Below are 15,727 nucleotides of genomic sequence, written 5' to 3'. Positions count from 1 at the left end.
TTCCATTTTGCATAAAAAAACTGTATACATAAACATTTTAATGAAATTACGGAAAAAATCTCAAGAGGTTACCTGGGATGTGGAAATTAATGGTGTAAATGATGCAATTGCGTATTTACAGATATACATAAATAAACTTCAAAAACTAGACACATATATGGCTTTCTATCATATAAATCTAAATGTTTCACAATTGGCTAGGTTAACAGGAATGGAGATTTTGTAAAGTTATTACTGAAAAATCAATGATAAGGAGTCAAGGACTCGAGAATATTTCTAAAAAAAATGACGTGGATAATATGGAAATATTAATTAAGGGACTAAACTGCTCCCACTTGAAAGAAGTGGCTATTCATGTGATTGAAAACAGCAATATTGGCAATGTGGCAGAAACGTTTTGAGTTTCTCGTAAGACTGGTACAGAAATAATTCCCTGTTTGTGTGATATCAAGGCTCGGTGGAAATAATGTCTGTCAGTCGCAGCCAACACTTGGTCCGTATTGGAAGAAGTTTGGAATAACACCGAAAACATTTTTGTGTGCAATATATTTGTGATAATGGATCAGTAGTGGCATCGCTTTTCAATTTAATACGAGTAGTGATTTAATTTGCGTAATGACATTACTTCCAAATAAAGTAAACAGATTTTATTATTTTTTGATAGTGCAACGATTTTCACTTTGCACTTTCAAATAAAGTCAAACGGACTAATTATTTTTTATAGTAAAAGGATAATGGCCACTGGAAAGAAGCCTAAGATAAAATGTTCGGATAGGTACAAGTGAAACGCTACAGGGTTCACATAAATGTAAAATGATCTTACTTTGTAGTGGAATAAGTAATTTGTGCTTCTCACACAGATAATGATCAGTAGTATCAAGAAGAATTAACTAACACCAAACATTGTTCTGGATAGCTTTGCAACGCTGAAAAGACATCCAGAAGATTATGAAACATTCACTTGGCAACACTCCTAAAGACTGACGTCTTTTGTCTTGCCATTGTTCTCCTAAACAAACGTTATAAATATGTCTCGATCCCTGGAATTCCATTAAAAAAGCAGGTCAGCTTCGGGAAAACTACTACCTGGCCATTCCCAGATTACTTACCATGGTGATTACATTGTAACGAATGGATATTCTCATAATGATCAGTACGACTCAGCATAACACATAAGGCAAGTAATCAAGTCTGACGACTTAGAAATCGAATCAAACATGACATCCTATTAACCTAATCCCCCCCCCCCCCCCCCCCCACCCCCCCCCCCCCCCCCCCCCCCCCCCCCCCCCCCCCGACAAGACTAAGAAACAACTTGAGGTAGGTTTGGTAAGCAGAATCGAATGAGAAAGTAACATCCTATCAACTTTACTATCAACCCCCCCCCACACCCCTAACAAAACGAAGGAATGACTTGAAGTAGGTTTGGTAGGAAATACAAAAAAAATAATAATAATAATAATAATAATAATAATAATAATAATTTATCTACCAGAAACATTTATCTCAATGGGGGAAGAGTAGCATCACCCCAAACCATAAATATATGTATATGTACATACTATCTATATATATACACACATATATATGTATATAAACATATCAATACACACACACACATATATATATATATATATATATTATATAAATATACACATATATATATATATATATATATATATATATATATATATATATATATATATATATATATATTCACTCTTTTTCCTTTACATTACCATTAGTCTTTTTCCTACTCCGAGGCGATATTTCCAGAGGTGTAAAGAGAGCCTCCTCCTCCTCCTCAAGTAAAAGACGGTATTTAGGGTTTAATGCCATGAAGTATGAAACACCTGAAGCCAGGCTGAGCAGTCGAAACCCCTAAACAGGTCGCTCCTCTCCAAAAGTGACATCCCTAATTCCACCAAAATCACAGTGACTCGTCCCCAGTCACGGCGCCCTACTCTTGGTCCAATTTCCCCGTAAATCCTTACGAGTCTTCAGATAAATAAAACATGAAGCAAAGTTACAGACATGAACAAACAGACGGAAAGACGGACGGACAGAGAGAGAGAGACAGCCTAGCCGATCCAAAAAGCAAGACCTCTCTGATAGATGTCATTCAACAGAAAGGGTCTCCCACTTCACGGTCCAATTTTCCTGTAAATCCTTACGAGTCTTCGGATAAAAAACATGAAGCAAAGTTACAGAAAGACAGACAGACCCAATAAGCATGACCTCGCTGATAGATGTCATTCAACAGAAAGGGTCCCCCTTCTCGGTCCAATTTTCCTACAAATCCTCCCAAGTCTCCAGATAAACAATGTGAAACAAGGAGGCAGACATTTACAGGCAGACAGACAAACTAACATAATCCCCCCCCCCCAAATAAAAACATGAACATCTCTCTGACGGATGTGATTCAATAAATAAGCAAATAAACAAAAGCAACATCGCCGTGCGTATACCGCCCAGCACGCATAAACCCCAAATTTAAGATCGCTCAGCTTTAGGCTGCGTCGGGCTATAAAGAAACAGGAGGCCAGAAGGCAGTCGCGTATATAAGCAGAGGCAGTAGACCTGGTGGTGACAAACATCCTTAATGGGAATGGTGGAGGGGGGGGGGGGGGGTGAGAAGAAGGGGTACGAACGAGTGCGTTATGAACAAGGCGATTCAAAGAGTTCCTGAGGAAGGAATTAATTAGGAATTTTTGAAATAGTTAGAGTTCAGGTGGTCGACTACACTGTTGTTTGTTGCCTGGCTGTGGTTTCTGTGTGGTAATTGCAACCATAAGCCGTAGTGGTTTCCTTTAAAAAAAGGCGCTAATTAACCATGCCACTTAAACTTGACATCCATTTCCTTACTAAGCAGCATCTTCTCTATCCTAGTAAACTAATTAATTCAACTCCTTGATGGCCTTTTGCTGGTGCAACATATTAGGAGAAAAAGCAAAGCTAATCTCGTTACCAACACCACAATTGTAAGACTTAATGACATTTTTCTGTTTCACAATTCAACAAAATCTTTTTATACTTCAGTAGAGAAAACTGGAAAAAAAAATCCTCAATGAAAAAAACTAAATCAAAGGACCTCAATAAGCAAAATGGCCACAATCATAAAATAAAACTTTCCTCAAATTTTCAAGTAAGAAAACTACGAAAAGTCTCGAGACCTGCTGCAGGCAGCACCTTCATCTGAAAGGAAAGGAATACGAAATCTTGGCCGAAGGCCAATCGCTGGGACCTATGAGGTCATTCAGAACTGAAACGGAAATTGAGAGTAGATAGGTTCGAAAAAGTGTAGCGGGAGGAGAATCTCAAATCAGTTGCACCACAAAACAAATGTTAGGAGAGGGTGGATATAGTTAAAGGGAATGAAATGGGTTGCAGCTAGGGGCCGAAGGGAAGTTGCAAAGAATCTCAAGTAACGCATGCAGTGCACCGCGTGAGGTGCAATGACGGCACTGACCCCCTACGGAGACCTTTTATCTGAAAACAATTCACAGACAAATATCGTGCTGAATCCAGCCACTCCCTTAACGACTCTGCAGAGCAATAGCAGTAAAAGAAAGCGTGACAGACAAAAGTAGCAAGAACACGAACGCGAATAAACTGCTCTTTCCTGAAGCTCCGGCCAATTCTGAAGACGATAATACTGAAGAGTGCAATTGTGCTTAAAGAAAAAAAATATAAAAAGGATTAGCCAATTGTCCGGTTTTGCCGTGAAGGTCCCCCCTACCCTAAGCCCGAAGGGTTAAGCAGAAGAACAATGGGACAAAAGAACATAAAATCAAGGAGGTCTTTGTTAGAGGAAAGACAGGACAAAAAAAAAAAAAAAGGGGAGGGGGTGGAGATTCGCTCCCCTTCTCTTCAGATTTATTCTTTAATTAACCACGCAAACCATGTTCATGCTTCATAAGCCCTTCAAGTCTCTCTCTCTCTCTCTCTCTCTCTCTCTCTCTCGTCTCTCTCTCTCTCTCTTCTCTCTCTCTCTCTATGACCTTTTCGTTCTCGGCTGCAAAGTCAGATGAGATGAAGACAATTCTAAAATCACTTTAGTTTAAGTTAGCATTTTTAATTCTAAAGTCCAGCTCCAACAACAATTGATAATGTGCATAAATGTAAGAATATTACATAAGTCAAGCAACTCATTTTCCTTCTATAAAAATATCACACTGGTGAAAGGAAATTAGTAAAAATTTGAAATCGCTATCTGTAAAATACATTAAACTCCATAGCTCAATAATACATTGTTCAACGTGGAAAGTCAAAGAGTTAAAGGTAAGTAAAAACCTATTATATATATATATATATATATATATATATATATATATATATGTATAATATAATTATATATGCAATATAAAAACACCGTATCGTGCTTCTAAGAAACCAATAGAAGGATCCACAGTAATATCTTTGTTTATCCAGATAAAATAAATATATTTTATCTGGATAAACAAGGTTATTACTGTGGATCCTTCTATTGAGATATATATATATATATATATATATATATATATATATATATATATATATATATGTATGTATGTATGTATGTATGTATGTATGTATGTAGTATGTATGTATATGTATGTATGTATGTATGTATATAGCACCAGGCCCAATTTCACAACATGAATATAAACTGAAATTGTAAACTTAATTCATAATAAATCAGAAACGTTGCTGGATCAGAACAGAAAGTAAAATGGATAAGATAACAAAAATAAGACAAAATAAGAATAAAAACGTTCACCGATATACGTTTCTACAAGAAACAAAGACATTCTTTTATTTGAGAAACAGAAGACAATCCTTAATCCCCTTCTTTGCCAAAGGCCCCTTCTTTGCCAAAGGAATGTTTGGAAGTTTATAGAAACCGCGGAGGGTAGAAAACGACTGAATTACAACTATCATGAAAAATAAATATTTTCCCAAAAAACAACCAAAAAAACATTTAAATAATTATAATAAAAGAAAATACCAAACCCTATGAGCATGAGGTTTTCGAGATAGTTATGGAATTGACGAAAATAATCACCCAAATATGAAAACAAAATGTTTATTTAATAGTGAAGCATTATTCTTAATTGCCTGCAATTATATCAATGACATGACCCCCTTTCTCTTATATTTTTCATGGCTGTAAAGTCTTAAGTAATGTACTAAGTAAAGCAATTAACCTCAGAGATGCCAAATCAATTTAGAACTCAAATGGATCACAACAAGCAGTAATCATAGGAAGTGAAATTACTGAAAAGTAATATTACCAAAACTTAAATTACAGTACATAAATGGTAATTGGTAATACATGTATTCATACATACTTATACACAAATATATATAAATATATATGTGTGTGTGTGTATGTATATATATAAACAGGAAGTGATACCATTGCTAAGTAATACTGCCGAAATCGAAATTAAAAATACAGCAATGGTAATTGGCGAAACACGTAGTTAAGTAGTTATATACATAAACAAATATATATAGGCATATGTGTATGTATTATGTAATATGTATATATATATATTATATATATAATATATATATATATATATATATATATATATATATATATATATATATGCTCAAATTTTATCCCCCCCCAAAAAAAAGTTAGAAAATGACAGTTACCAAACATGCTACAGAGACCTGAACCATATAGTAATTCATCCAGAATACATATAAAAGATGACGACCACCGGGAATTTATTTTAAAAAGAAAATTCTCTCTCAAATTACAGACCGGGAGAGATTACTGGCTACAGTAATCTCTGTAACCAGTGCTACCTTTACAAAGAAGGGATAGTTTTTTTTTTTTTTTTTTTAACAATCACGCAAAACCGAACCGAAAGTGTAAGAGGACGTAACCAATATACGAGCCGATGGTCCGACTGACTTTTGGGAGGAGAGGTTTCAAAAGTTCCAAAACAAAGGCAAAGAACACACGACGGAAACGTGAAGTTTCCGTTTCCCCTCCCGGAGGAAAATTTACGCGACTTGTATAATTAATAATTCACCTGACTTGTATAATTAACAATTCGCCCGACTTCTATAACTAACAATTCACCTGACCTGTATAATTAACAATTCACCTGACTTGCACAATTAACAGTTCAACTGAATTGTATAATTAACAATTCGCCCGACTTGTATAATTAACAATTCACCCGACTTGTTTAATTAACAATTCACCCGACTTGTATAATTAACAATTCACCTCACCCGTATAATTAAAAATTCACCTGACTCGTATAATTAACGATACGCCAGACTTGTATAATTAATAGTTTACTTGATTTGTATAATTAACAATTCACCCGACTTGTATAATCAGCAAATCACCCGACTTGTATAATTAAAAACTTCAAAATAATTTACACAAAATGCTGTGTTTTACCATTATATCATTAGTACAAACACAATTAATTAGGAAAAATAATTATTTTCCGAAATGAAACAGGACGCATGTGCTAAAGTCAGCCAATTCACTGGTATTAGAGAGAGAGAGAGAAAAAAAAAACGTATATTTCGGAATTCTATCTTTGCGATTTACTTTTTGGGTTCTTTAAACCCTTCCCCTCCTTTCCATGACAACACACACACACACACACACCTGCATACACACAAAGCCATAATATTAAGGTTAATGAGGTTTATGATGGCTGAACTGAGAATTTTGATGAGCTATGAATCCGAAACTCGTCACATCTGCATCATGTCCGATGACGGTGAACTGAACATTTAGAAATGAATGTATACGGACAGATTCCTTAACCCATGAGCATGTATACATAAAGCTATCCATTTTCACAGCGCATTTACAAATTCAATATAAAATGAGGCCAGACTAATTAGTTTTCTTTTTTTCCATAGGATATTGATACCAAACTATTTTTATTATTTTTTTTATTTCTATCGAACAGAACCATACTCGTGCGGTTATGTTTTACTTCAATGAAATACGTAGTCGAATAATACACAAATATGTTTTATGACTAATTTCTACTACCACTAAATAACTAACCACAATAGAAATTTTTTTTTTTTTATGCGTTGCGCGTTGAAAGAACGATAAGGAGGTATCTGAATACGAAGAGCTCCCAGAAAGTTACCCACCCATTGCGAAATTACGAAGAGCTCCCAGAAAGTACCGACCCATTGCGAAATCACGAAGAGCTCCTAGGAAGTTACCCACCCATTGCGAAATCACGAACAGCTCCCAGAAAGTACTCACCCAATGCGAAATCACGAAGAGCTCCCAGAAAGTACCCACCCACTGCGAAATCACGAGGAGCTCCCAGAAAGTACCCACCCACTGCGAAATCACGAAGAGCTCCCAGAAAGTACCCACCCATTGCGAAATCACGAACAGCTCCCAGAAAGTTACCCACTCATTGCAAAATCATGAAGAGCTCCCAGAAAGTACTCACCCATTGCGAAATCACGAACAGCTCCCAGAAAGTTACCCACTCATTGCAAAATCATGAAGAGCTCCCAGAAAGTACTCACCCATTGCGAAACCACGAACAGCTCCCAGAAAGTTACCCACTCATTGCAAAATCATGAAGAGCTCCCAGAAAGTTACCCACTCATTGCGAAATCACGAACAGCTCCCAGAAAGTTACCCACTCATTGCGAAATCACGAACAGCTCCCAGAAAGTTACCCACTCATTGCAAAATCATGAAGAGCTCCCAGAAAGTACTCACCCATTGCGAAACCACGAACAGCTCCCAGAAAGTTACCCACTCATTGCAAAATCATGAAGAGCTCCCAGAAAGTTACCCACTCATTGCGAAACCACGAACAGCTCCCAGAAAGTTACCCACTCATTGCAAAATCATGAAGAGCTCCCAGAAAGTACTCACCCATTGCGAAATCACGAACAGCTCCCAGAAAGTACTCACCCAATGCGAAATCACGAACAGCTCCCAGAAAGTACCCACCCACTGCGAAATCACGAGGAGCTCCCAGAAAGTACCCACCTATTGCAAAATCACGAGGAGCTCCCAGAAAGTACCCACCTATTGCAAAATCACGAGGAGCTCCCAGAAAGTACCCACCCACTGCGAAATCATGAAGAGCTCCCAGAGAGTACCCACCCATTGCGAAATCACGAAGAGCTCCCAGAAAGTACCCACCCATTGCGAAATCATGAAGAGCTCCCAGAAAGTACTCACCCATTGCGAAATCACGAACAGCTCCCAGAAAGTACTCACCCAATGCGAAATCACGAACAGCTCCCAGAAAGTACCCACCCACTGCGAAATCACGAGGAGCTCCCAGAAAGTACCCACCTATTGCAAAATCACGAGGAGCTCCCAGAAAGTACCCACCCACTGCGAAATCACGAAGAGCTCCCAGAGAGTACCCACCCATTGCGAAATCACGAAGAGCTCCCAGAAAGTACCCACCCATTGCGAAATCATGAAGAGCTCCCAGAAAGTACCCACCCATTGCGAAATCATGAAGAGCTCCCAGAAAGTACCCACCCATTGCGAAATCACAAAAACGGTGACAAATGGGACAGAAATATCAGTCCAAATGTGACAGAAATACCAGTCCCCAAATAGCCGCATGATTGTTTCAGAATGCATTCCCGTCAGGTGCACTGCTGTGGCAGTCTGGGTCATGTAAATAATGTTGAAACATTACAACATCTAACATTACAACAGTGCCACTACTGTCGCAATTAATGGTGTTTAAATACTCACTTTCCTACATGCTAATGACAACTATGTAGTACGGTAAGTGAGCCACAAATTATTTCCCAAACTGTCTTCACTTCTGTACGAACGAGTTAAGTTGTGGCCAGAAGTACATTTTATTATATAACTGAAAAAGGGACACATTTTATTATATAACTGAAAAAGAACACATTTTATTATATAACTGAAATGGGGGCACATTATATTATAGAACTGAAACACAAAAAGGGTCCAGTTAAAAGATTTTCACTTGTGCTCAAAATTACGAAATTTAATAAGAAATCTCTCTCGTGTGGATGATCTGAGAGCTTATCAATTTCAAAATACTACTACTGATCCTCTGGAAAATTTTCAGTTTCCCTTGAATCTCGCCTCACGAACCAACGCGGTTTAAAAACAACGGAAGCTTACAGGCACATTTCAAAACATTCTTCCATATGATTCTCACAAATGACCGAAAGAACGCAAAACAGAAGACCTTGCAAGCATCATTTTGGAAAAGCGATAACAAGGCAGCTTTGCAAAATCTAGTTTGCCTATAGAAATACTACGAGCAAATAACAACTCTTCGAGTTATGGACCTCGACACCTTTCAGTTCCTTGGGTAATAAACCTCGATACCTTAATCAGTGTCACAAATCCGTCACTTCGTGCAACCCTTTCCATTCTCCTCACACATTCAGACCTTACCTTGTTGAAACTACGAAGATCCTCTTGGAGGTGGGGGGGTGGGGGGGTTAATTATCCGGCAAGCACTACTTACAAAATGTAAACTACGGTTCTACAAGCAAAGCTGAAAAAGTACACGCACAGCACCACAATTATCTTATACTTTATGAAATATGCACAACACAGTTAACTTATGTATACTTATGTATATTTTTAACTTTCATCTATCCCTTTTGATTCTTATTTCATTAGATTCATATCCTTTTCTAATGGGTCAAACACTACGGAGTTGAATATATTGAATATTTTCCTTCAAATGATACTCACTTCTGCCGCAAATTCTCAAAACACTGCAAGCCAAATTGTCTTTTCAAAGACGCAAGCTTTGTATGGATATAGATCTAATTTGCATCCAATATTCTGCAATATGTTTCGAGAGGGATGAGATGAATCTCAATTTGAGGGCCTGCGAACAGAAAACATTTTGCCTTTTTTTATTCTCCTTCGTCAAAACGACGTAAAATGAACTTGTTTCACCTGAAAATGTTTCATTAATCCTTCTGACAGCGACAAACATCTATGACATTGCAAATCAAAGCTTTGAAAAAAAAAAAACCTGTAATTCCACATCTATTTCATATAAAGTTTCCACTCCGACTGTATTCTTTGTACAGCTCTGGGTTAAATCTGTTTCATGTAGAGCCATAACTCTGAATCTTTTATGCAGGGCAAAGAACGGCAGCTCAGTTATACTCCGTGCTCGGTATGATCGACCAAATTGAATTTCCCCTAACAGCTAATTTTCCAGTATACATTGATTTTATCTAAATGTCTACCCACTTCCAGATGGTTACTGGAACCAAACCGTCTTTTTTATTTTCTAAAAGCTCTGACAAAGTACAAGTAGTAGTAAGAAATTCCATTGTTCAAACGCAGTAATATTTGCGAGTTTCATTGTTGTCAAGTCCTAGGATTAAAATGGGTAAAAAAAAAAAGGGCAAATAATATAAATTTTGGGGGCCACTATTCACAGAACTTTCCTCGTCTCAGTGAAATCTTTAAAACCTCAAAATCAGAAATGTGGAGGTAGTAAATAACTAAAAATAATCAACTGCACATGAGAACACAATTATACGAGTAAAGTCACTGCAAGGAAAATTGAGCATCACATAAGGAGGAAAACCGGTTAAGAACAAAAAATAAGCAATATCAAAAATACTGACCTAGGTGAAAATATCACAAGATGAGTAACGTCAAGGGTAAAAGAAAAAAATAAATCTCACCGAGATCAAAATGATTAATGCCAAAGCACAAAAAAAAAAAAAAAAAAGAAAAACCCCAAGGGAAGAAAAATAACAGTGACAAGAACAAAAATATCTCAAATGAAAACGACTTTCGAGATAACTATAAACATCATAAAGGAAACAAAATTGTAATGATAAAAAATCACAATGGAAGAAAAAATTAGCTTGAAAACATTATAATAGAAGAAGAATAAGCATAGTCAAGAGTGGAAAAAAAATATACAGAGGGAAGAGATAATGAGTCATGTCATGGGTGAAAACCTCAGAAAAAAAAATATTGAAAATGAAAAAAAAAAAAAAAAAAAAAAAAAAAAATCACGAGAAACGAAAAGTAACTCATGTCAGGAATGAAAACGTTAAAAATGAGAAAGGATGAGATGTCCTGAGTACAGAGGGAGCGGAGGGAAGGGAGGGAGGGAGGGGAGGAGCATTAATATCTAGTGAGGAAAACGAAATATGACCGCACTGAAAGGGTCACAAAAAAAGAAAGAAAAGCCAGTATAAAATAAATAAATAAATAAAAAAATGAATTGATAAAAAAATAATTTGAGAATAAGTACGAGATGAGAAGGTAATGTAAAATGAGTAAAGGTAAACCGAGGAAAAGTAAAATAAAAATGCTCAAGAAAAAGATTCAGGAAAAAGAAAGAAAGGCAACATAAGAACGTGGCTGTAAATGCTTGATACAATGTAAAGTGATGGAGAGGTAAAATAGAGGTAAAATATATAATACTTGAGGATAATTAAATTCCACATGAAAAAAAAGATAAACAAGATAATATATAAAGAAAAACTGATAAAACATAATGAAACATATAAAAATCATATATATATATATATATATATATATATATATATATATATATATATATAGATAGAGAGAGAGAGAGAGAGAGAGAGAGAGAGAGAGAGAGAGAGAGAGAGAGAGAGAATCAAATTCCACACAAAAAAAAGATAAACAAGAAATATATAATGGAAAACTGATAAAACATAGTGCAACATATAAAAAACATAGATATATAGATATATATATATATATATATATATATATATATATATATATATATATATAGAGAGAGAGAGAGGAGAGAGAGAGAGAGAGAGAGAGAGAGAGAGAGAGAGAGAGAGAGAGAGAGAATATAATTCCACATGAAAAAAAGACAAACAAGAAATATTCAAGGAAAACTGATAAAACAGTGCAAAATATAAAAAAACATAGATAGATATAGATATAGATATAGATATAGATATAGATATATATATATATATAAAGAGAGAGAGAGAGAGAGAGAGAGAGAGAGATGAGACGAGAGAGAGAGAGAAGAGAGAAGAGAGAGGGGGGGGGGTAAAAAATACACAGGAAAAAAAAAGAGAACCGAATGTCGTATTGATTTCAGTCAGAAACGGTCGACAGCGGAAAAATAAATGACCCACATTTCAGGCACGTTAAATGAAACGGAAAAAATTGGGTGAAATGAGAGACTGGAGAAGTACATGATTGCTTGTGGAAAATGAGAGCAGTCGAAGCTCTTGTGGACGAAAGCAAAGTGAGAATGAAAAGGGTGGAATTTGAAAGGAGAAATGGCTAAAGACTAATACGAGTAAACGAAAAACAAATCGAAAAATTAATAAATATTTTCGTGGGGAGCTGATAAAAAAAGTACATCATACAAAATCAAATTGTTTGTTAAGCAGGGAACAGTAAATGAAAAATTATGGCAATAAAAATGGTTCATAAAAAAATAAGTTCAGGAAAGTGATTGCAATTCGCAACGAATTGGAGCAATAGAAAAGGGACACAAGTGAAATTAAAAATATACAAGCAATTATATGCAGGTGAACTGGACTGATGTATTTACAAAAATGTAAATTCCAACTGGAGAAGTGACAAAGAACCAGGAAGATTTAAATATGGGGGCTGGTGGAACACAGAAAATGAACCAAGTATAAATGGAAATTACGAAAAGGACATTGCAATGGATCTGAAAAACATTTCAAAACACAAATCACAACATATAGAACCTGAGGGAAAGAGAGAAGTGATGTCACAAAATACTGGCACAGACAGCATATGGTTAACAACAAACTTTAAAAGGTAAATTAATAAAGACAAAAACGAGTATAGTATATGAAAAATGCTGTTATTGGGAACATATAATCAATCTAACGACTCAATACAAAATACAAAAAATGTTCAATGGAAAATGCATGCTCGGTCACTGAAAGCAAAGGGAATATAAGTAACGGGAAATACGTAGGTGGAAAAATGGAGGTACAAGATAATAAGAGAATAACAACAGAAAAATGAATAGGGAGATAGTTAAAACAACACTGGGAGGAAGAGGATATTTTTCAACAAAACTAATGACGAGGTGTAAGAATCAAGAGATGGCAAAGAAAGGAAAATAATCAGAAGATAATAATATAAACAACAAAAACTGAATATAGAAAAATTATTCAAGTAACGAAGGATGAGACCTTCAGTTTTCTAAACCCACGACAATGGACTCAGAGAAGGAAATTTAACTGAAGAGAAATTCATGAGAGAACATATTTGTTTCTTTACTGACAGACTACAGACAAAGGGGAAGAAACAACTGACAAGAAATGTCGGAAAAGTCATCTGCACAAGTATCGAACAAGTTTGAACAATCTGAAAAAATACACTGGTGGTAGGAAGAAGGAAAGAATACACAGATTTCAGGTACAGAGTTTATTCAGGTTCAATTATACATTCATTGCATCAAATCAAAGAAGCGCTGGGGAAACGAAAATAAATCAAAAGCTAAGAGAATAATCATAAGATATTATACTACAAAGCCTAAGGACCAGAAAGGTAGCAAACTTTATCTTGGAACTCTCGGCTCAAGTTCCACAAGTAGGAGAAAATGGGCTGAAAAGCTTCACAAAGTGAAATTAAATTTGAATTCCTCTGGCGGTGAAATGAAAGGAATTTTGTAGGTTCTAAGTTCAAGTTCCCATGAAACTAGGGTCGGGCTTCGACGCATAAAACAAAACCAGAAACGTCGTCTGATGAAGCACGTTCTGTATAATGAATGAAGCAGAGCTCAATTCCACAAATGGAAAAATGGCTGAACCGTTGTATAATAAGACTAAGCTCAAAGTTTAATATGAAACGAAAGAAGAGCTAAAAAATCAAGTTCATGATCTAAAAACGGAACGTTAGCCGAGAAAGTCTATATCAACATAGAAATCAGCAGCTGTTAATGCAGAAACTGAGACGTTTTCCTGTCGTGACTGTGTTCAGCCTCTAATGTTAAAACTTATACTGAACTAAAACGATTTGATCAGGAACTCTTGTTACGTTTCTAGTCTGAGGGAGAAAAAAAAAAAAAAAAAAAAAAAAAAAAAAAAAAAAAAAAAAAAAAAAAAAAAAAAAAAAAAAAAAAACTTTCCAAAAGTTGCAGCAAAAGATCAAAGCAGCAGGCCAATCTACTATTAGCAAAAGAGCTAAAAAATATCCCCTTTTGTTCAGAGCCTTCTTGTTCCCCTTGTGAATAGAATCTACAAAAAAAAAAAATAAATAAATAAAAAAAAAAAAAAATAAAAAAAAATCGCAATCAAGTCTCTTGAATGAATAACGAGACCTCTTGAATGCTTCCTAACTATACGAAAAATATCGTTGCCCAAAAATAGGAACGTTTAAAAAAAAAAATATGCTACACAGGAAAAAATAGCACGACAAACCTGTTGCACTTTGCGATCAATATATGACGTTTCTGCTTAGTGAATGACTTTTATTTTTCGTCTATTTTGCAAAACACTTCGAACACTTCTTTCATTACACTTGAAATTTCGACTCTTTATGACGACTACTCCGAAGGCTTATTAAACCCCAAAACACCGAACTCCCCCATTTCCTGGAACTAATAATATATATCCTAATAGTATAAGTGGCCTGCCTGTAATCAGGAATACGACGAAAAGGCATTTGGATTTTTCTGCAACAGAAGGGGCATTAACAAGCAGAAGCGAGGAATTCGGATAATAAATAAAAGAAATAAGGTCATTTACAGCAAACAATGGCCGAATAGAAACTTGGAAGTAGGATATGAAAAGTATGTCTGAAGTCATTTAGAAAAAAAAAAAGGGAGGGGAAATGCAAAAGTTGAAAAGAAAGAAACGCCCAACGAGGAGGAGAAAAAGGAGGAAGAAGTAAGAAATAAAAGACAAAAAACTTGGGAAAAAAAACAGAATAAGGCTACAAATAAGATGAAACTGGGAGGAGGAAAGTAAACGAAATCGGCACAAGAGCGTGGACGGATATCAAACCAAAAGAGTTACCGGAGACCACGAGGTCTCAACGCTACAGCCACAACAGCACGACTGAAGGGCCCAGCCCGCTGGAGCTCTCAACACTACCACTCCCACCCGTCCCTTTCCTCCTCCTCCTCCTCCTCCTCCTCCACCAAGACCTATTACATATGCGCAGGTACTTAATATTAACAGATAAGAGTGAAGAAAAAAAATATACTGAACCCCAATCAGTAAACTTTATTTGTAATTCGAAAAATTAGAAATCAGTGCGTCATGTTACTCTTACTGACTTGCGGACAATTCAAAAATTAACCACTTACAAACTGAGGCCATATCACTGGGTAGTTTAATTGAAATTCGCCATTCGCCCTTACTATTGCTATATGAAGCAAATTGCCATATATAAAAAAAAAGAAAGAAAAAAAACAGCAAATTTTCAACAAGATCTATGCTAATGTTACTTTGTCGAAATCGAGAGGGTATACCAGACTGCATATTGCCTTATGTTTGCTGAGTTAACGACAGCAAGGAACGGCCTCGTTTCCTCCCTCTAGAAGTGTCTTATGCACAAGAACTTTGAAAAGACTCCCAGAATAAAACATTTGATCTTTCCAATTGACGGTACAGCAGATCCTCTCCTCTTGCGAAGGAGGCCAACACCATGTTTTTTTCAGGGTAAAATGTCTCCCAAGGGGAGAAAACTTTGCAGTGTCCAATCACAAAGGAAAAAAAATTCGAGATATAAACATCTAAAAGA

The 15,727-nt window shown here is 36.0% G+C and overlaps 1 protein-coding gene across 1 annotated transcript in view; it reads left to right on the top strand.

Annotated features, from left to right (window-relative positions):
- LOC135218146 (histidine-rich glycoprotein-like) overlaps positions 1–8,584 on the top strand; it is a 30,213-nt gene extending 21,629 nt beyond the window's left edge. Inside the window, exon 3 of the mRNA XM_064254294.1 lies at positions 7,822–8,584. Coding sequence (XP_064110364.1) covers positions 7,822–8,584 — 763 coding nt within the window. The remainder of the gene's footprint in view (positions 1–7,821) is intronic.
- The last annotated feature ends 7,143 nt before the right edge of the window (positions 8,585–15,727 follow it).

Source organism: Macrobrachium nipponense, chromosome 9, assembly GCF_015104395.2.
Source record: "Macrobrachium nipponense isolate FS-2020 chromosome 9, ASM1510439v2, whole genome shotgun sequence".
In the NCBI taxonomy this organism is placed as follows: domain Eukaryota; kingdom Metazoa; phylum Arthropoda; class Malacostraca; order Decapoda; family Palaemonidae; genus Macrobrachium; species Macrobrachium nipponense.
The sequence above is the reverse complement of the archived record's forward strand: the minus strand, read 5'-3'. Positions and strand labels throughout refer to the sequence as shown.